This window comes from Mycetomoellerius zeteki, unplaced genomic scaffold (genome assembly GCF_001594055.1).
Source record: "Mycetomoellerius zeteki isolate Tzet28-1 unplaced genomic scaffold, Tzet1.0 scaffold96, whole genome shotgun sequence".
In the NCBI taxonomy this organism is placed as follows: Eukaryota; Metazoa; Arthropoda; class Insecta; order Hymenoptera; family Formicidae; genus Mycetomoellerius; species Mycetomoellerius zeteki.
Window position 1 is genome coordinate 581,505 of NW_017257999.1, and position 23,656 is coordinate 605,160.

The 23,656-nt window shown below is 33.0% G+C and overlaps 2 protein-coding genes across 2 annotated transcripts in view; both read left to right on the plus strand.

Annotated features, from left to right (window-relative positions):
• The window catches only part of LOC108730787 (1-phosphatidylinositol 4,5-bisphosphate phosphodiesterase epsilon-1), a 32,615-nt gene extending 17,878 nt beyond the window's left edge, over window positions 1–14,737 (plus strand). The window contains 12 exon segments of the mRNA XM_018460729.1: window positions 4,113–4,570; window positions 5,104–5,407; window positions 5,914–6,119; window positions 6,818–7,113; window positions 7,516–7,742; window positions 8,098–8,325; window positions 8,762–8,986; window positions 9,081–9,384; window positions 9,686–10,034; window positions 10,257–10,352; window positions 10,354–10,491; window positions 10,767–14,737. Of these exon segments, the coding sequence (XP_018316231.1) occupies window positions 4,113–4,570; window positions 5,104–5,407; window positions 5,914–6,119; window positions 6,818–7,113; window positions 7,516–7,742; window positions 8,098–8,325; window positions 8,762–8,986; window positions 9,081–9,384; window positions 9,686–10,034; window positions 10,257–10,352; window positions 10,354–10,491; window positions 10,767–12,279 (4,344 nt within the window). The 3' untranslated portion in view covers window positions 12,280–14,737.
• Window positions 14,738–18,642: 3,905 nt separating this feature from the next.
• Window positions 18,643–22,077, plus strand: LOC108730741 (N-acetylneuraminate lyase). Its single transcript, XM_018460635.1, has 8 exons — window positions 18,643–18,687; window positions 19,859–19,920; window positions 20,012–20,082; window positions 20,308–20,453; window positions 20,537–20,705; window positions 21,257–21,402; window positions 21,685–21,856; window positions 21,917–22,077. The coding sequence occupies exons 1-8, from the start codon at window positions 18,682–18,684 to the stop codon at window positions 22,075–22,077; spliced, it is 933 nt and encodes a 310-aa protein (XP_018316137.1). The 5' UTR covers window positions 18,643–18,681.
• Window positions 22,078–23,656: the final 1,579 nt, after the last annotated feature.

The window sequence follows — 23,656 nt, forward strand, 5'->3', positions numbered from 1 at the left end:
GATACCATATTCAAGGAAATTCTTTCATCTCTCGAAAATAGGTGCGATTATTTAAATATAACGCTACAACATTTGTTATTCGTAATTATGGCTAACGAGAAATTCAACTAAATTTGTTTTAACATCTTTGTATATTGTAATTTTTAGCATCACATTTAAATGACGAAAGTCTAGAAATTCGAAAACTGTCATCGTTAAAAATAATTATCTTGGATGTGAAATATTATGTAAATGAAAGATATATGATATTTCATTTATAATAAATGAAGATTGTAGCTACGTATAAATCCTACGTACATTAATCGATACTGAGAGCCGAGATTTTTAAATAAGTAAAGATGATTTAAGATATGATTCAAACTCTCTCTTTCTCTCTCTCTCTCGCTCTCTCGCTCTCTCTGTTCGTGTATCGTAATGTTCAAATAAACACTAGCAAGAAATTTCTATTTTGCTAAGGAATTCCACAGCTACTTTGAAATTTAAGTGAATATTTTCGCATTTTTTATTATCATAGCCAAAGAAAGAGAAGAGAGATCTTTAAATCTGTAGTTTCTTGTTGAAACTACACGAATCTTTAAAGAAGTATAGGAAAGATATTCACAATACGCGTTTACTAGTTTCGCAATTTTTGATATTTAGCTATCAAGATATAAAAAGATAGAAAAATTTCATATTTGTATAATTTTTAAATGAAAAATTTTCATTAAGAAATATCGGGATTTGCACATTCATATCAAGTTAAGTATTTATTCGGACGATTTCGAGATATTAATGTCATGGCGACGTTTCCCCCATAGCGTTGCGCCTGAGATAAAAGATACCGTCAGCACGTAGCTTGCTACACGTCAAAAAGATTTCAAAGGGAACTAGCCTTACTTTCACATCTCCGGCAAGCTTTGCGGAAATTAGAGAGGAAACAGAGAAATATGCGAAAAGATTAAGAGGGGAGGGAAAAAAAGCTCTCTCTCTCTTTCTCTCTCTCTTCCCTCCCTCTCTATCTCTGTCTTTGTCGCTCTCTGCAGCAAACGAACCAAGGAGACTGATGGAAAAAACATTGTAACGCAGCACGTAAAACCGGGTCATCCTTTTGAATCGAGCCACCAATTGTCAGCGTTAATTGAGTGGCAAAGGAAAAAAATGGGACACGACGTATTTGTGGGAGAAATGGTTCATAACGAATAAAATTCGTTATCCTCCCATCATAAAATTCCGACACAATCGATATACCATGAATTTTTCTCTGCCACTACAGAACGTTCTCGGAGGATATATAACATGCGAGTCTATTGACTGTATATCAGTGAAAAATGGGTATTTCGGAAAAATTTTGGAAAAAGCTATACGACTTCTTCCAGCCCAATGCTTCTGCGAATAACGGTTTCTCATGAATATAATAGATTTGGAGGTTTTGGAACTAATAAATGTTCGGAGAATGCAAACATGTAGTCAAATATTTATGTATCGCACATTGTTATCATCAATAATACAAGCATGATAGTATTAACATTGCTAGTAATCCAAAAACTTTCGTCTATAAATTTTGAACTAAATCGATGTTTATCTTTATTTAAAATTTGATCTTTGAAATTTTTTACAATTTGGAATATTAAACATACTTCTTTCCTAATTATTTCTTCTATTATTAATTTAAATTTTATATTCTCCTATTAAACTAATATAAATGAATGTTAATTAAAAAATAATATTTTATAAATTCAAAATTTCTTCATTTTTGTTAACGAAAATTTGGCTTTAAATTTCTCTGCGAAAATAACTGAATACTTTTGAGGTATTCTTTATATTTAAAGAGTAGTCTCATCAATTTAAAAAATCGTAAAAATTAAATAACAGAAATTAAACTTGAAGTGTAGTGAAATTAGCACCTTTCTGACAAACCATCGTAAAAACTGCAGCTCTGTGACGTTAAAATGTGGTTGGTATTTAATGGAAAAGCATGCCGGACATATAAACGTGAGAAGTTTCAAAGATAATTCGAATGTGGCTACGAAAATAAAAATGGATGAGAACGCTAACATTTCGTAAATTAATTAAATTAATTAATTAAATTCCTACTCTTCGTTTGCTCACACTGATACCGGCAAATAATTGTAAACTAATTAAAAGTGAATTGAAATTATGTTTGTGTTTCGACATTTGCACATAATGAACTTCTATTTCTATTTTCTATTCGCAATGCGACAATGCGATAATTGTACATAAAATATAATCTACATATTTAGAAAATTAGACTCTCGCCAGTATTTCAATATTCGATATTCCGATGTATATATTTTTTCCTTATTCACTTTTAGACTGTACATTACGTGATGGAAAATTTTGAATTTGAGTAACTGCCTACGTTATCGATAAATAACTCTAGCCAAATGCACGAATTCGCGCATAAGCGAGCGTACGTGCAATAAATGTCCACCTGCACATCGAGCGTAGAAATGACCGCATAAACGCCGTTATAAGTCCATTACGAGCCCCATCAGTATTATAAATGCACTCACGCCGTCTAGTACTTTGTGGAATACTTCGTGTGACGCAGTTGCGAGGACCTCGTAGTAGCAAGTAGTGAATGTCTTACACGTGCATATGAAATTTATATTATTTGTATTAACACCAAATGCTTATTCTGTTTTCTTTTTAAACAATAACGTTGTCATAGTAATGCAGTAAAACAATAATCTAGATTATTACTGCATCTAAATACTGGTAGAACGTTTCGAGCAAAATCAAATGTAGACCATTCGTTACGTATTTACATTTCCCTTTATATTTTTGCATTTACGTTGTATTATTTCTATCAATTAGTGACAAAATATATAACTAAAAATATATGTAAAGCACAAAAGCTTTTACATATATGTACATTCATTAGCTAAAAGGTTGCAGCACTTTTTTCAACGGATTTCGAAACTCAGTCTTGTTTATAGACCGGTTAAACCGGTTAAAAATGGTTAGCGTCATAAGTAAGAATCAATCGCTCGATGAACAGACTGCATTCCGAAATCCATCGAAAAAAAGTGTTGCAATCACTTAGTTGATGAGTGTATATACTACAGTCATAATATACAACATGTCAATTATAAATATTAAATATCAAATTAAATAGTTTTTTCGGAAACTCTTATGGAAAGGTGAAAGTTTCTACTTCAGAAATTTTGGATAGAAATTTAACATAGTGGATTTACTTACTAATAATGATAATAATATAATGGTCGAGAAAGATAATTAAAAAATTGATAATAGTCAAAATGTTGTGTCAAATATTCCCCAGTGACCAAATATTATTGTTAAATATGTGCAAAAAATCAAGTTATTATCAAGTATTTATAAAATTAAAAACAAGTATTTATAAAATTTCGGCAAAATTAAAGAAAAATTTCTAGCCTTCGATTTGTCCTTTTTTTTCACCTAAAATTTGAAATTTTTCAACCTCCTTTTCAAAGAACTTCGATTTTAATTTTACTTAACCCTAGAACACTATTGTATGTATAGATATATACATGCAAGTGAGCACTAAGCTATGCTTCAGTGATCAGCAGGGGTTCCAACCAATTTATCTGTTAAAAGCTGAAGCCAAATTGAGCACCATTCTAGTACCATCCACCAAAGCGCGAACAAGCTTTTAAAAATTCAGTTTGTTATATATCAATTTCAATCTCCTGGTAATCAATATTATAACAGAGAGCGTGATAAGCGATTTCAATTTTTAAACAGGTTCAAAAACAGGTTTATGTTATATATTGTATTTTATTGGTAAGTGTTATGAGAAAACATTAGACTACATATATTCCATACTATATTTTAAGATTAAATTTAATATATTATACTCATTCTTTCTTTTTTTTTACGTTAATAATTAGATTATTTGTATTTATAAAGTTTTAGATCACAAATACTTTGTTATTAAAAGTATAAAATGAATGAAAATCTTGTGTTAATATATTAATTAAGAATAGTCTATTTCTTACGTAAAATGTACAGCATTGTATCACTCAATGTCAATAGCGTTCTAAGGTTAATATAAACTGATGGAAGAACCTTTTTCATCGATCTAAGAAATACACGCGGTTTTCTATATTCCTTAAAATTACACATCTCAGGTGTTACATCATGGCACGACGTTGGTGCATTGGGACTGTGAGGGTGGTACCTCGAGAACAGCATTGGTGTTCGCGCGCGTCGATCGCGCTTGTGGCACTTTCGTGTGGGAAAAGCCACCCTGGAGTCCTCTAAAAACGGCGCAAGTTGGAAGTACCGCTCCTACAGAGGTTTCGCTAACCACAAACCCGGAGGATGCGATACCAGCGGGCCTAGTCGGCAGGTACACGCAGCAGCAGGCTGACTGCGCTTCTGTCACTTTGGAGGAGGGATATCTCGACCTGGGATCGGTGAAAGAGATAATGATCGGCTGTTGCGATCGCGATCGAGAGGCTGATCTCAGGAGCATCTGCAAGAGATACGGCCTACCTGGCTCCGACTGCTGCATCGGCCTTATGTATGGCTCCAATCTTCCGGACAATCGACTGATCTTCCTACTTTGCCCTCCCGCTCTTAGCAAGTACGTATGAATTATTTTACTAATTTTGCACGTCGATTAATTCTTCAATATTTCTCACCAATAATGCGGAGAAAGAAAAGAAGATTCGAAATTTACCATATTCACGTAATTTGATTTAAAAAATAAAAATATATTCATTTTATTAACGAAATTAAAAATACTTAATTTCATGTTCTTTTTTAGAAAAATTTTCTTTGATTTATACGTTTGAGATTTTATTGCACGGATATTTTTTTATAATTTAATTATTTTATGTGTTATTTATGCTACAAACTTGTTCGTAAAAAATTACCAAGTAAATTAATTACTATGTCATTAATCTATCTTTCCACCAGAAGATTGAGTTCATTAATAGTATATTAATGATACGTTCATAATATTCGATATAATTATTGAACAGTGGTACAATAATAATAAACATTTCGTATTTTGAACGGGTCTAACAATTCCCTCTAATAATTTAGGATTTACCGTTAAATTACATATTGTCGAGCTACATAAATTACGTAATTTGCATGTTGCTTTGCTTTCAGAATATGGTACATGGGATTGTGTTGGATATTGCGAGGCCTCAAACGACAACAACAGTTAACAGATCGTAGATCGCGCTGGTTGAAAGAAAAATATCTTCAGTTATACTTTTCCTACTTGGAACAGCCGATAGAAGGCTTGGAACAGCCGACGACAGCCGACGCTATTCGCATTTTCGGCGGTCGCGACTGGTCTATGACAGAAAGTGTTGGCACGCTGTCTCCAACGAGCAGCAGCACTCTACGCAGACGAAATGTTAAAGGCAAAAAGACAAAATCGATCGGCAACATTCATGCTTTAACCAAGGTTCGCAGGCTTATCTCGCATCTTTTACAATAAACATAAATTGAGGAGCAGACTTTCAAAATGCGTTTTGTCCAAAATTTCATTTTTTTAGTTAAAGATGGCGTAATGTTCAGTGTTGAAAGACTCATATTATAAGCTACTTTGAGATGTTCAGAAAGCATTTTTTCATCGTTAGTTTATATGCTGAAAAAACATTGACATTTCGAAGTGCATTATGTTTTTTAACTAGAGACAAACAAATGCATTTGTTTAACATTTTTAGCAATTGTTCAGCAGTTTTGTTTAATATTTCATATCTCACTGATTGGCATATTGTTATTTTCTGTAAAGTGTAATTTTCTTGTGTGCATACTTTCTTTCTTTCTTGTTTTCTGAAAATTACAAATTTTGGACAAAACGCATTTTGAAAGTTCGCTCCTCAATTAGATTACGGATCACTCCAAATGCCGTATTTCATTTCATAAATAACTGTCTTCATCGAATTAAATAATTTTGATTTAACGTAGGATCTGAGTATAAAACAGTACGACTCCTCGACCTCGGATGGAGGTCTGTGCGCTACACCTCTTCGTCATATCGCTGGAAGCAGAGAATCTTTAACGAGAATCCTGCCAGCATCACCCAGAACAAGCCGAGACCGAATCCCGCCACGTAGTCCACCCGGTTCCGCCGACCGTATCACTTCCAACTTGTCTTACTCCGCTTTTCAAAGGTACATCAAATTCTCTTCATCTACCGATTTCAAGCAAAAGATTTATGTAGGTCGGGAATTATATAGATCGGAATAGAAAATCTTACAACTTCGTGTCGAATTCTATTTGAACATAAATCTGAATTGTGAATTTAAGAAAGTTTTCTCATATAAAACGAAAATGGGCAACTTTTCTTATTTTCTTTTTTTTTAAGCAACAAATCTTTGAAGCTGCAGTATCTTATGTTTATCATGCGTGAACAACATTTCAGAATTTTTTTTATTAATATAGAGCTAATAATATTTAAAAAAGAATTATATAAGTGACGTGATGCGAAAAGAATCTTTTTTGACGATACGCTTTGGACAATTTGAAAAAAAAAAGTTATAAAATGTTTTTATTTTTTAATTCTTGTTTTTCTTTCAATTTTGCTCCTTAAGCATAATAAACAATATTTTAATTTGAACTTCTTGACTTTCAAGGTTTCAAGCCAAATAACTTCATCAGTTTTAGATATAAATAATCAAAATATTTTAGGAACATATTTTGAAGATGTAAAAAAAGTATGTTCCTAAAATAAAAAAAGAAAAATGTAGAAACAAAGAAAATTTCAAAAATTTTAAGAAATTCTATTAAAAAAAACCTCTGAATTATTTATATTATGATCGACAAGTTTTCTTATACACGTCGCAATAACGCGTGCGTATTTTGTGCGTAGTTTGTTATGTGTCGCCAGAGAAAAGGACAAGAACGGATCTGGTGGTATAGGAGGCTTAGAGGCTCCTTGGCACATAAAAGCACGTACTACCTCGATCATGTACGAGACACAATTGAACTTTGTGGAGTTCGTCGCGCTTTTCCGATCGTTCAGCTTACGAGCCAGAAAAGATTTGCGTGATCTGTTCGGCCAATTAGCAATAACATGTCGTAGCCAGAGTGATGGATCATTAAGGGACTTTAACATTCGCCCGGTGGTACTCAGACAGACTAGTGATGCCACTCCACAAAGAATCGGTAAGCCGATATATAATCATTAAATTTTATGTGCAAATTTAAAAGAATAAAGAGTAGAATTTGACGCACAAGACAATTCTTATATTTAATCGTGAATATAGAAATGCAATAATAATTCTTAAATATAGATATATGAGTTAACTTACTAAATAATAATTTGCATGGAATAAACTAGGTTCATATCATTAAGTTTTATTATAACCAACTCAATTAGCATAACATATGTACGTTTGTCGAAAATGTTCACTTTTATCGAAAATGTTAAAATAACCATAATTATATCGATTTCAATCTATGAGTGACTACTTTTTTAAGTATTTATTTATAATGAAAAATAAACGTTTAAATGACTAGTTTTTTAAATACTATTTAAAATGAGAAATCAACGTTTTACTGTGCCAGGTTTATTGACGAGAAACAACTCTATTGACTGTCACGAATACAAGACGGGCAGCAACCTACAAAAAAAGCAGATCTTTGATGCTGTCGCGGCGGCTAGTATAATCAATAATTGCTCGGGCGTGGATACGTCAAAATCCCAAGTAATTACTCTAGCAACATTTACGAAATTTCTGGAATCTCGGCAGCAGGAAAAGTTGAGTGACGACGAAATCAAGGCGTTGATCAAGGTAAATGTTTATGGGGTCAGAAATTCCCTCACGAAAGAATATTTACTCGACGGCCTCATTTCTCTCTGACAATTTTCTTTCGGATGTACAGAAAAAATATCATCTAGTATCTTATATGTCTAACCACCGTTAAAGTGTTTACGTTCAATTTTGCGAATAAACTGCTTTTATATTGAAGTCAATAAACGAATCCTTCGTTTCATTCTATTACAGCGAAATTGTGATTTTAATTTTCCTTATCTGGAAATGGAAGACTTAACTTTTTCTCTCATGCGACTCTCGTGACATCATTACATTCACCCTCACACAAACATGACGTAACACAATCAAGCGAGCCCATTTATTCTCATTTCAGAGGCACGAACCGGATCCGGCACTTCGCACACAGTGGTGTTTGTCTTTCGAGGGTTTTGCACGGTATATGATGGACAAGGACAATTATGCCTTCCCGAACGAATATGCAACACCGTCCGAAACCGAAATGCAGCAGCCTCTGTCGCAATATTACATTGCAAGTTCCCACAACACGTATTTAACCGGACATCAACTGAAAGGAGAGTCCTCCGTACAGTTATATTCGCAGGTACGCTATGACTTTGAAAAATAAACTCGCGTAATAAACTTCATAGAACTAATATATGAATTATTTTTACTAGAATATTATCATAATTTCCTTTCATTGTAACGAATTCCAAATTATGCATTATTATTTAATAATCATTATGCAGTAAAATATAAAATATATAAATAAGTAAAAAATTGTTTATATATTTTGTAAATTCTTTGAAGTGAAATTTCAGTCTTGCAAAAGAGTAATTCAGTTTTCAGTTTCTAAAAATGAGATTAATTCTAAAAGTTTCAAAGAGTATGTATATCCAAGAATTATGAAAAAACATTATGTCAGTTAAAAACATGCATCTCTTTGATTTGCGTGAAATAAGTTATACGAATTTCCATTCGAAAATAGTAATTAGCGCGTATAAAACTTACTGTTTGATAACAACAAAAAATTTGTGCAGGTGCTTTTAACCGGATGTCGCTGTGTAGAGCTCGATTGTTGGGACGGTGATGATGGATCACCATTGATTTATCATGGTCACACTTTCACTACAAAAATACCATTTCGCTCGGTTGTGGAAGCGATAGATCGAAGCGCCTTTGTCAGTTCTCCTTATCCCATAATCCTTTCCATCGAGAATCACTGTTCGCCAAGTCAGCAAGCTCGTATGGCTCAAATATTTCAGGTACTCGATTGATTATCTAAACAAATTATATTTTCTTAGGAATTATCATCGCGCCTAAGTCAAATTATGATAAAAAAATATAACGTCGTTTCAGTCCGTTTTTGGCGAGAAATTGGTGACGAAATTTCTCTTCGAGTCCGACTTCAGTGACGATCCTCAACTGCCTTCGCCTTCGCAACTTCGTTACCGAATCTTGATAAAAAATAAGAAGTTGGTGATTGATCCTGCCGGTCCCTTGTCACACACACCCCTTAGTCATCGCGGGAAAATGCTCATAACGGATCGCGCATCTTCCATGAAGCAAATGCGGACTGATGTAAGCAGCACATCAGTCGTCGAATATTTTAGCGAGGATGAAGACGATGAAGAGGATGACGACGAGGATGACAACATCGATGGTAAAAATAATACATTATTAATAAATTGGAAAATTTAATCTATGATATCAATCGGATACGTATTTTCTTAAAAAAAGGATATTGGAATTCATTATAAATTTCTGTTCTTAAGAATCTTCCTAAGTCCAAATTTAATCTAAATATGCTGTAACGTGCTACATTGTCACCGTATCCTACTTAATTGCCACTTTTATCTCCGAGTTTAATATAAATCCAACCTTCTCTTTTCCTTGCTTCCGAGAAATATAGTAATTGCAATTAAAAACTCACTAAAACGAAGCACTTGACATGTAATTTACAGATAATTCGATTTCGAGCTACGAGAGATATCTGGGTGGCGGCCAAGTGCCGCACGGTCGTTTAAAATCGGATCCAGGGGTGGACGACAAGACGCAAAAACAAAGCAGCCAAATAGCCAAGGAGCTGTCGGACTTGGTAATTTATCTGCAGGCGATTAAATTTCGCGGACTAAATACCATGCCAGCCGGACCGGGAAAAATACGCCATCAATCGCATACAGGACCAGTTCAGAGGCACAGCATCGCCGGTATAGGACCCAGCAGTATAGCTTCCTCATCAGGTTCGCCGCAATCACTTTCAACGTCCGCCTCGATCGCAAGCGGCGGTAGCAACATCGATAATATCTTCAGGTCAGTTTTTCATTGTAAAGTATTTTCTCTATTCATTTCTATACTTATATATCGCATATTCGTCTCATTATATTTTTTTGGTTTATTCTTATTTTCTTGCGTCGTTTTGTATTTTCTTTTTTAAAACTTTTTGGCATTATCATATCGGCATTAATCGACAAATACTGATTTTGTAAATAAAAAAACATAGTGGTATGTATGTTCCTGTTCTTGTGTTATTAGATCCACTCGCGGAATGCCAGCCTGCTTCCAATGTTCATCTCTGAACGAAAGCTCGGCGAAGAAAATCTGTAGGAAACAACCATTAGGCGTAGTCGCTCATGCTGAAACATGCGTTAAATTATCAAACTGATGACGCGGGATTAAATCTGAACTCAGCCATGTTTGAGCAAAGCGGTCAATGCGGATATGTTAGAAAACCTTCAGTGATGTGGGATAAAGGACATATGATGTACAGGTGAATTCATACTCTGTTTTTTCTTATAAATTTTTTAGTTATGCAGCGATAATAATTATAAACGTAGCATACAATCCTTAAGAGATCGATTAATTATAAATCATAAGCAATAGTTGTTAAATGATTGCTTCTGATCGCATTTTAAAGATTTATCTTTGTTATAATAGAACGTCTTTGTATTTAAAAAAATAGATAATTAAATAGAAAATTATTTCTGAACGGTCATATAAATTATTTCAAAAAATTTTCTTGAACAATTATAAATGTTTTTACAGACGATTCAACCCTTGGGACAAAGAATTCGACGGGCTGCATTCTGCGCATTTAAGTCTATCAATAGTCTCAGGACAATACGTTTCGGTTACGAACTTCGTCACCAGCACGTACGTTGAGGTCGAGTTGGTCGGTATACCGATCGATTGCGCGAAACACAAAACAAAGGTGATCCAGAACAATGCGTTGAATCCCATCTGGAACGAAAAATTCTGCTTCCAAGTGATGTTCAAGGATCTTGCCTTCCTACGTTTCGGTGTTATCGAGGCGAGCTCTCATCACGTGATCGCGCAACGCGTAATACCGCTTAAATGTCTACGACCTGGCTATCGACACGTACGATTACGATCTTGTAAAAACAAGCCATTAGCCCTTTCTACGCTTTTTATCTATTCCCGCTTAGAGGAGGAGAGTTTGGACTATAACACCTGCTGCCGCGATCATAAAGAGTCATCTAAGCGTCTCTCGTCGAGCAAAGAGCCTGAGAAACTGAGCACCGTTGATCCCGGATCCCTGGGTGGTGTCACCTTGAAGAGACGAATGTTCTTCCTGATGGTTTATCACGTGATACCAGACGAGCCGTATACCATTCTGAAAGTGACCCAGGAGAGTACTACGCAAGAAGTGATGCTACAGGCGTTGCAGAAGGCCGGGATATCGCCGGATCATGTAGATGAGTACATTTTGGTAGAGGAAGTGTCCCGCGGATGGGAGAAAAGAGACAAGGAAGAACTACCGACTCAACGTGTGCTGGACCCTACAGAACATCCCCTTCAAGCACAGGCCCTATGGAAAGGGCAAGGTCGCTTCCTGTTGAAGCGAGTAGGCGACGATCCAAGCAGTAGAGCGTGGCTCGCCTCTATCAGGAGCACGGCCGGCCACTCGAAGCTCAACGATTCCAACACGAGGGACCAATCCACTCACATATGGGACGAGGCAGACACCTTTCTAGTCTGCATTTATAACGTCTCACCGGAGATCCCTTATGCGATTCTACGTGTGCCGATAAGCAGCTCGGCTCAGGACGTGTTAGCGCAAGCTCTGATAAAGGCCAGAAGAATGGAGAACCCAACCAAGTTTGCCTTGGTCGAGGAGCTGGAATGGGGTGGTGCGGGCGCTGTCGGAAGCGGAAATCGTCAGTTAAGAGTATTGAGCGACGATGAAAATGTTTACACCACGCAAGCCTTTTGGAAAACTCTCGGCAGGTTTATCCTCAGAGAAAGAGAACAAGCGATTCCGAGACGGAACTTGTTGCCAGCGACCCTCGATAGACTCAGTAAGGGATTTTCTGTGGGCAGATCGGTGTCCCTGCCAGGATCCAGCAAAGAAAAGGTGCCTGTTTCGGAAGCACTGTCGGACCCCACTTCTAGAGGCCTGAGACATCGGCTAATGATGTCGGGACGTAGACGAGAAGTTCATTCTGATGGAGAAGATACGCGTGAATCTGACATACTGAATGTTGCTTTTCAATTGAAGAAGGTCTCGTTCAGAAAATTGATGAGCTGGAAGTCATAGTGGCAGTCAAGGGCGTCGTCGATATCATCGATCTTCGCCGCTCGGAGAAGTCACCCGTAAGCTCGTAGTCCAATTACTATGATCAGAAATTAGTTCTGGTCTCGCGAAACATTTTTCATGCCGACGATCCTGTCGAGGTGCGATCTCAAACTAAAAGAAGAGCTTCGGAGAGCTGAAAGATTTCACTTTGTCAAGAATTTATGTAATACAAGCGTCACACGGACGATTAAACAAGTTAGAATCTGTAAGTCGTTAAGCCGAATGATAGAACAAGTGGTACGATCAGAATAGTTAAATATCTATCGCGATACTAAAGAAATATCAGACAACGTGTTTCATCACTGATTATTGTGATAATTATTACGCAAAAAAAAATATTGGAGAAATTTCCTATTTCTCCAATAGGAAAAGAAAAAAAATCAATTTCTTCGGGAAAGAGCAGAATAACTTTTTGGGAAATAATGTCTGGAAAACAACGCGACATTGTTAAACTCGATTATCTCTACGATATTTGAGTGAAATATTGAATGAGATGAAATCGCCATCACTGCAGAAAATAACTTCGGCAAATCGAATTTTTCAAAGAGGACCGAACGATACCGACATGGAGATTATTATGCCGCCATTTTCAAAGATTTTTCAAGAGTTTTAAAAAAGATATAGCATACCTAAACTAACGATGTAGTACAATCATTAAGTGGCAAAGCGACGATTCTTAAATCCCTTAAATTCGCATGAAAGCCAAGCATCATATTGGATTTTGTTACGTGACAGTAAATTTGTATCAGACGCGGATTGATGCTGCAGCTTCCGTTAGAGACGCGCTGGCGCGTCGAAAAAAAAATTACATATCGCGCCTGATTTTATTATTTTTGTACAACGAAAGAAGGAGGGAGATCGCACCGAGCGATCTCTAAACATTTTGCCAAACGACAATTCTAAGTGATTTCTAGATCCGCGACATATTCGTAATGTTTAGACGTATTGGAAGTGCTTCCCTGTTCGAACGTGTTTCCGTTTGAAATATATCGGATCCGCCTTCGTCTAATCGATATATCGCATCTCCAAAGAAATTACGTAGCTTCATGTGACTTCTCGTCATTCGTAAGCATCATTTTTATCATTTACGTCGTACCTGAGGTTTTCCAATGATACAAGAGTTACGCTTTCGCGTAAAAGCTCTGTAATAAAGTTATATATCGCTGTTATCGCACTTTGTTTGTTCGCTCTATTAATGTTAATAATTTCTTTCTGCGTCTAGTCAACCATGTGATAAGGAATTTGAGTATAGAATCCGATGAGAATATCATAATGTATATTGGGAGTTGCTACTTAAAGAACGTATTTACTATACATATATTGTTAACGCTAGAGGGTAGATCGGTGTTGCATTCTCGATTACCGTCCCTCTCTCCTGACTGTTTTAGCGAGCGTATGTATACGTAGACTGTAAATACGAGACCAAGGAGTGTCGATGGAATGGGAAAACCGCGTCCGAATGTGCTATTGCTCTATTCGATTATTTTTTCACGTGACAAGGCATTCGCGCGTCGACGATCTTCGTCGCACACTCGAAGCCAGCAGCCTAATTTTATGAAAAATAATTTCGCTAATAACATTAATTAATTAATTAATGAGAAACAATATGGAATCTGACGTCGCAAACCAGTGAGGTCGCGAGATAGCCTTGCCCCGTCTTCCACGTCCGAATCGTTCCAAATATTTTATATTTTTTCGAGACGGCCCCGCAGACTGACTTTTTAGGCGAACCTATATGACACGAAAACGCCGGGATTTTTTAATATTGTGAAAAAAATATAGAAATATATACACTATAGTCATATCTTTCTCCGAGATGCTTCGCGACGTCACTGGGGACTCTGTATATTTTTGGATACCACTTCCTTCCTTACCCTTCATATCTTTCCGAAAATACGTAATCATATCACATATCCACGTAAGAGACCAAATACGCGAAACTGATAAACAGAAGAAACGAGAAACAAACACACCGGGCAATTACATTTGTACACATATCTCTGATTGTGAGTAAGTAAAACAAATGAAATAAAAAAAACATTATTTGATAGATAAAAGAAATATCATTTGATAGAGTACAAAAGAGAATAGATCAGTGCGACCCGAAAACAGTTGTTTTATTTGCTAACTGTGGAAAGAAAAATAAAAACAATCTGATTAGTCCGATTTGTAGATCAAATTTCTGAAGAAAAATATGAAAAAATAAACAAATTGTATTTATAATATCCCGTTAGTTACTGCAATCGTTATAAAACTTTCAGAAACATGCTGACCAATATGTTATTTACTATCACTACTACCAACGCATTTGACAATATTGCGAGTAGTAAGGTGATCATACGTCCCATTTCTCCAAAATGTATTTTTCGTTGCTTGCAATGTTTTTGTATTTATGAAAGTAAATTTCATTTGACATATATTTCCGTCATAATTTTTCTTTTTCTTCTTCCGAAAAGATAAGAAGTTACAATATATTGTAAAAATCGAAAATATTTCTCTTCTTAATGATGAGAATAATCAACTATTTGTTTTCAAAAAACGATATTAAATAGATGTGATTATAAACCGATTGCGCTTTTCGATTATAGTGCAAATCGAGCTGCAGATAATCTTGTCCGTCATTCCCGTCCTCAAGACGAAAAAAATAATCGATTAATTGTTTGAAAAATCGAAACGCATTAAAATTTCTCAAATGTTAACAACAGAAGTCTAATAAATCATGAAATCGCGCAATAATTTGGCGAGCGCAACAAACACACATATACTTTCATCATTACGTGTAATTCACACTAAATACTGCGAGATCAAAGTACATCCCGGTACACCGCAACAGTATTTACCTAATACGTAGCATCCTGAAGGAACATTATGTATATAGCAGCAATGAACAATGGCTACTAATAACGTTAATTAATTACTATAATTAATATTCGACGCTCCTTGGACCTCCGACTAAACCCCCGTATCAAAAGAATCATCGATTGTAAAAGGACCGTATCTATCAAGCGTTGCATCTCGATTGCAATCGTTGTAACCATTCGTCGCTGTGCCGCCGCCAAATGTCGCAACAAGATGCGTGCAAGCCATTGGCAGACAACATTGTGTGTGTCCTCCGTAAAATCACAATTAAAAATTTTATATTTTCCTCAATAAAATAAAACCAATTACAATTACTTAATTCGCTCATAAATTTCAGTTTGATACAAAATTCGACAAAATGCACTTCGATGTTATGTTATGAATTATGAGAATTATGTTATATGTAAAATTAGATTATCTCTCTCTCTACTTCATTCAAATAATAACAATACGCTGTTCACTGCAGGTTATTTACTCACTTCATTAATAGTTATCATCGACGTGCACAAAATATTTATTATCTGTTATTATTTAGTTATTATTTATTATTAAGTATTGAATAAAATTCATTCCGAGATAATAAATAAAACGTTTTACTTTTCCTTACGATATATCAAACGCAATGTTGTTTCACTATACAACATGTTCAATGACGTTCGACGATATTTTCAATACTATTTTATCTCATTTTTTGAGGCTAACACTAAAGAAATTCGGTGAGCGTATTATAAAAGATTATTAAAGATCTTGAAAAGACTATTGTATCAAGAGCGGTGCGCACATACGAAACGATTGCTTCTTAATATTTTTGGGACCACTCTGATTAAGGAAACTACCGAAGGAGCTCCCAGGAGCCGATCCTAAATATAAACGGTACCAGTATTAAGGCTCCTTGTTTTCTTCGTCGGTCGAAAATGCGGACCGCACGAGGAAAGTAGGAGAAAGGAAGAAGACGAAGAACGAGAGATGGGCAGAACGACAGAAATCGAACGGAAGATTATCCTCAAGGAGATGAAGCAAAAGGCCGAATGAATAGATGCTGAAGCACACTTTAAACGATCTATAATTCGCGTCAAAATTCAGGATAAACTTTTACTTATAGTCTTAAGTACAATTTCACTTAATGCTTGATGCTAGATTTCAAATGATTACCATACTTCAAATGTCAGCGTCAATATATAAAATTATAAAGAAAAAAATTCTACTCTAAAATCTGATGCAAATTATATATCATTCAAAATGAGCTTGATGCATCGACCGGGCATATCTCTAATTGTACATATCCGTGATTTTTTGGTAGCTGTTATGTTGATATAAAAAAAAAAACACGCGTAATACATATAAATATGATCGTATATTCATACATATACGTTATTCTCGAAGGGCCGTCGAGCGGCATTTTTGCGTGCATAACATAATTCAAAGTCAAAGAAAGAAAATAATGGAAGAATTATACTTAATCTTGACGAAAGATGCGATAGTTAGTAAGATAGAATGATTAAAAAAACAGACAGATGAATTGATTGATTAATTAACATTTACAATTGACATTTACAATTCAATTAAGAGACGTATTCTCGTCGCGTGCAATCGGGCTGGCACCGACTTTGTACGGTGTATCTCTGATCGAAATATGATCAGATGCGACATGAGATGTCTCAAATTGCATATTTATGAATTTTATCATATACGTAATGCATTTATCTTGCAAGCGGTTGCTGCCCGCGTCTCTCGTCGATGGCTTTCTCCGGTTCATCGTCAGCAAGTATTGCTATGACCGTCGAAAGAAAATTATATATGCGAAAATTATATTAACGAACTATGCAGCAATTAGTTAAATCGCCGAATAATAATGACTATATATAGTTATCAGAGAGAAGAGAACCAGGTTAATCGTTTCTTGCCTATTTCTCTTAAAAAAAACTTCATCTCGTTCAATGATTTTTAGCGTATAATTTACAACTATTTACAATAATTAACTTATCATCTTGGAAATGGTATGAAAAATGCAGAAAAAAAGCGCTCTGCCGTTTGATGTATTTTTTAAACGTATATATTATGAATTTTTATTAAAAATTTTGACATTAATCCGTTTAATCCAATGTTATATAATTTCGTCACCACCTGTTGTAAACTTTTCTGTTTAACCTCCAGTTAGTGTATAAATTTTCGAAAATGTTATTGTTGTACGTGCATAATAAACTTATACTTTTCGTAAAAATATGCTGATATAGATTGGTCAAAAAATAAAAAAAATTTTTGTGAACTTTATTGTGAGATATTATCGAGTAACGAGCCATTCATATTTCATGCATTATAATCGCTATTAAACCGCGATGCTTGAAGAGTAAAATGGACGATGAAAGATTTGTAAGGCAAAACAAAAAAGATGTTATCGTTAAAGCAGAAAACTTCTTTCCTAGTACGCGTACAGTATGCCGTAGCATTTTGTCACATTTAAATGACAATTATTACAAAATAAAAAAAGAACGAGCATTATACGAGTAGCCGCTAACATTAATAGAATTCTCTTTGGCGTTATTATGTAAACACTCGAGTAGCTTCCGTTCTCGTTTCGAGGAATAAAGAGAAGCATGTAATACCCGTTAAATAAAAAAAAAGCATGCGACCATCTTGGAAACTTATAGCGAATTTACCATTACAATAATATATTAATACTATTGACATTGTTGAGAAAAAGGATCTACATGTAAATATATAAGCATAAAGAGCATTTTTATAAATAAGTGTTGCTATTGTTATTTCAAGCGTGAAATTTTCCTTTCCATTTTTCCTCTCACATACCCAATTTTAAATATAAGAAAGATTTCTATATAATTTTAAGACAACTGAACGGAGTTTGTCCTTATTGATTATATATACAATCAAATTTAATACATTTCTTGAATTACGCGAAATTTATGTTAAGATATAATTAGTCTAATATAATAAAAATTTATTTTTTAAAATAAGAAATACGTATTTCCACTAATAAATTTGTCCATCTAGATATTATAGGTTTCTTTTATTTTGATTTCTTTTTATTCTCGATTATATTTATTTTTATTCTATTTATCTATTAAACAAATAGAACTAATTAAAATCTAAAAATTTAAATTAAAAATTAAAAAATAAAGTTGTTATTGTATTACGGTTAATTAATTATATGTCATGATCAAAATCAACTTCATTAATTCTTGTATTTGTACTATTCCTTTTGTATCATAAACACTGTTAATTATTCGATCTTATATATACCAAAATACATAAAATAAATTACATTTTCGCAACAATCATAGAACATATTTCAATTTGTCTAATAAATTTGATATCTTTTCTAATTTTTACTTTTATATGCACTGATGTATGCACATTTATCGTTTTACAAACAAAATCTATCTTATCAACACTTGACGGTAAAATGTATATTTATAGGTCGCTGTTTAGTTCTTTTTGCATCGCTGCTCTCGTAAGGTGTTATGTAACCGTCGCACTCACAACACAATGTCTGTAAGTATATGCTATACACGATATTTATTGCAAAAATATAGACCAAATGAATATTTAAACAAACATAAACTTCGTAATCGTTCTCTTATCGTTGCACATTATGTATGTATAATTATGAAAACTAAAAGAACACGTACGTATAGTTTATTGAAAAATACGAAAAAACAAACCGTGTAATTATTGAGAGCTATATATCAAAGATCGATCGTGCTGTCATCGTCATGTGAAATTTTGAATTAAAGCTATACTAGAGTCATGCTATGTTCCGAAAAATATCCAATCACATCGCGCGCGCGCTTTAAAAGTACTATCTCTATTAAAAACAGCATCAATTACAAAAAATAAAAGATATTTCTAATATACATATATATTAATTCTAATATATTGTATTTTTGTTACACACACGCACGCACGCACATCTTAAATATAATAGTAAATAATAATAGATTGAATATATTAAAATTTCTAGTAAAATATTCTAAAATATCGTATAAATATTTATTTCTAGAATACCATATAAATATTTATTTTTAGAATAAGAAATACGTATTGTTATTTCCATAAATAAATTTTTTCGTACATTGTTTATACCTATTTATTCTAATTATCCTTTATTCTCAATTTTCCATAAGAAAGAAATGAGAATTATAGAAAAATTTCAAAATAAAAAAATAACTTAATTTCGGCAATTTCAGAGTAGAGAGATTTAATGTACGTTTTTATTTTAAAGCTATTATTTCTTTAACGAAAAAAATACATAAAATAAAAGAGAAAATTTAAATTCTAATTTCAAGATGTTACTGCGCTTTCTCTGTTAAAAATGTTTATTATTAAACAAAAAATAAAAGTTTATCCGAAAAGCTGTGATATATAATTTCTTTACATGTACAAGATGCGTTTCGTTATTCACTGCGAATACTACAAATCTATATTTCACGTTATGTATATATTATAGATTTTCTGTACTTGCAGTGAATACCGCAGCCATACACAATCTATATTATTCAAATAAGGAATAAAACAGGTACATTCAAATCAAATTAATATTCTCAAAGAGGAATCTGTATATGTTTGTGATGTATCGCGTTGATTTAATTAGAGTCAAATAAAATAAAATACAAATTTTTTATAGTATTACAGATATAAAAATTTATATTTTATAATTTTATAGCGATTGTCATATACCTTCAGAGGTCTTATTGCTCCTGTATTAACTCCTTTTAGTACTAATGGGTAATTAACTGCACCATAAACTCTAATAATAACTAAAATTAAAGTGAAATAATCTTAAACTGGATGATAATGACTGGCATTTATTTAATAGGTCACTTAATTTGGATATCATATCAAAATATGCGACGCATTTAGCAAAGAAAGGAATCAAAGGTATACTTGGTAAGTTACTTGTAAAATTAATTTTAGTTAAATTAATTTTGTATAATAATATTTAATACATTAAATTTTAGCTAAAAATTTTTTTGCATAAAAATCATTTTAGAAAAAAAAAGATATATATAATATATAATAAAAAATTATTTAAAATTAAGATACGTTTTTCCATAGTTAATAAAATTTTTCATAATTAATAAAATAAAACTTTTTTCATATTTCTTATTGCAGTTAATGGAACAAATGGTGAAGGAATGGCAATGTCCGTTGCCGAAAGGAAACTTGTTACCGAAACTTGGGTAAAGGCAGTGGAAGAAACAAAACAACACCTGATGGTTCAAGTAGGAGGTGCACCTCTTCCCGATGTTATCGAACTTGTATGTATAATTATTATCATACGCGTAGAATAGCATTCGTACCATCTTCTGCGATTAATCAACATAATGGTAACAATATATAGGCGAAACATGCAAGCAGTCTGCCCGTAAATTCTATACTCTGCTTACCTGAACTGTACTTCAAGCCTATCACCCCTAAACAATTAATTGAATACTTGGAAATAGTTGGCGAGGCGGCACCAAAGACACCGTTATTATATTATCATTTTCCTGTAATGACTAATGTTAACAGTAAGCGATCTTTCGACATTTTAATGTACGCATACTAGAAATAATCAACTGACATTATTGATAAGATTAATATTTCGTTATATACACATATTTCCAGGATTGGCAAGTAACGCGTTACTTGTAACGCCGTTACTTTGTTGATCGTTATGCTTTGTTGACCTTGTTATAATAACGATTTGGTAATAACATTGTGAATTTTTTATGATGGTAATTCTAACATCAGAGTTGGAAAAGTTAATCGTTACTTGTAATGGATTGAAAAAGTCATTCGTTACTAAAAAAAAAACTCCTAATTTGTAACGCGTTACTCGTTATACTTATAACTTTTTCAGTGTAACGCGTAATAGTGACAAGTTACTTTTCAAAGTGACTTTTCTAACCTTAGTACAATCTCAGCGTTTAGTTAGCGTTACCGTCATAAAAAATTGCAACATCGTCATCAAATTGTTTACTATAAAAAGTAACGACAAAATAATTGAAAAGTAACGTTTGCCAACCCTGCATATTTCATAATAAATATTATATCATTATCGTGTATAAATATTTTGTAGTACACATGGGACGATTCCTTGAATCAATTGGTGACAAAATACCTTCGTTTGTGGGTATAAAATTCACTAGCGCCAACTTAGAGGAAGGAGCGCAAGCGTTACGTGCCGATAATAGAAAATTTAGTATTTTCCTTGGCAATAATCAGGTAATAAAATAAAAATTAGTTTAGACCAAGATTTAGGCGTTTTATAATAAATAAAAAATGAACTAAAAATAGTTAATAATTGACCAATAAGTAGATTCCCGATGAATGTTCTTTACTCGATGAGTGAGCATTGGATGATTGCAAGAATAGGCCCAGAATAGGAAAATCCTCACTGATTACTGATTATATGTATTAGCTACATCTATAAACTTATTTTTATTTAAGTTTGTGTTTTTTATTGCAAACTAATAGAAATATATTTAATTTGATCTGATTCCTTAGTTAGTGCACGCTGCGTATGCATTGGGAATGGATTCTTTTATATTAAACAGCTTAAATATGTTTCCCGAACTTGTATTGGATCTTCTTACTGTTTGCAAGAATGGAGATATGATAAAAGCCAAAGATATGCAAGAGAAGCTTTCAAGCGCTGTAATCGCTATGATGAAACATGGTAGGTACCATTTTTATATTTAATAATGCATTATTACTCAAAATCGGTTCTTTATTCTAGATAATCGAGTACAGGCTACAAAAATAGCAATGGCTCTTCTTACTGACATTGATACAGGGCTATCTCGTGCACCACCTAAATCTATTTCTTCTGAGACTATAGCAACTGTGATAAAAGATTTAACGAACTTAGGATATCAGCCAAATATTAAACATTATTGATAATATTTTACTTTTGCACTTTATCCTATCTGTATAACTTTTATTACATTATATTATATAGATATTATCTCTGGTTCTTCAATAAATTATCTAATTATAAACCTAAATATTATAATGATATCTTCTAAGAATAAATACAACAATCAAAAAATATCAACTAATATTATCAAAATTTCATCAAGTTCCTATATTATGTCAAATGACTGGAGAACCTCCTTAAGACCTTAAAAATATATATTCCTAAATTAATGAATTTAGAATATATAGCAATTGGTTAAATCGCTAAATATTAATGACTATGTATAATTATCAAAGAGAAGGAAACTTGGTTAATCGTAACTGTTTCTTGCCTATTTTTTTTTTAAATTTTATCTCGTTTAATAATTTTTAACATATAATTTACAACTATTTACGTAAAGAGCATTTTTATAAATAAGTGCAGCTATTATTATTCAAAACAAGAAATGTTTTTCTTCATCTTTCCTCATGTATCCAATTTCAAATGTAAGAGATGTTTCTACATAATTTTAAAGTAATTAAATAACGGAAAGTTTGTCTTTTAAATTGATTAAAGTTAAATTTAATATATTTTTTATATAAATTACGTGAAAATAATAATTATTTTAAGATATAACTAATCCAATTTGTTTCTAAAATGCTTAATTTGAATAAGTTTTTAGATTTCAATTAATGTTATAATTTAAAATATAACTAGTCTAATTTGTTTCTAAAATGCTTTTAACTTGAATAAATTTTTAAATTAATGCTATATTTATCATAAAATATATGATCGGCGTTTTATCAGATAATCTTTATCTGATATACAATGTTTTTCTGATAAGATTAATGATAAGTTTTATTAATAAGAACTGATAAGATCTAAAAATTCACTGATTAAAAATTATAAAATATGAAGGTGGTTCAAATATGAAAAAAACTTCTTTTAATACAAATTAATGTTGAGAAACGTATTTATACTGAGTAATAAATTAGGGTGTCTCACGCTTTACATACTTTTGGACTCGCGATAGCTGTTTCTGTTGTTGCAATATCCAACGAAATGGCTTATTTTTATTTAGATTTGTGTTTTTTTAATGTAATAAAAATAATTTAATTTGAAATAAGAACTCGATGCCTACAATAAATTTATTGATACAATTACATAACAAAATTAAACATAAACTTTAAGTGCTTAAATAATTCAGTATAAATTTATACACTACAGCTGTGCCAAAATTCACTGTCAATGCTGAAAGTCTGTAACGTAAACTAAAGATTTTCAGCGCTTGCAATAAATTTAGAACACAGCCTGCATATGTAGTCATTTAAACTGCGCGCTGAAATGATTGTTCCATCTTGAAACACAAACCCGATTGAACTTCAGTAATAATAGCAAATTAAATTGATTAATAATTCAATAATTTGATGCTCAAAGGCATTTTAAAAAGATCTTAATGATGCTGAACATATTAAAATCTGTAAATAATTTTATTCCGAAAAATATTACCTTGATCAAAGATGGAATCCGTATCTTTTGCATTCTGTGCGAGCATTCTTACCATTAGACCACCGAGGCATT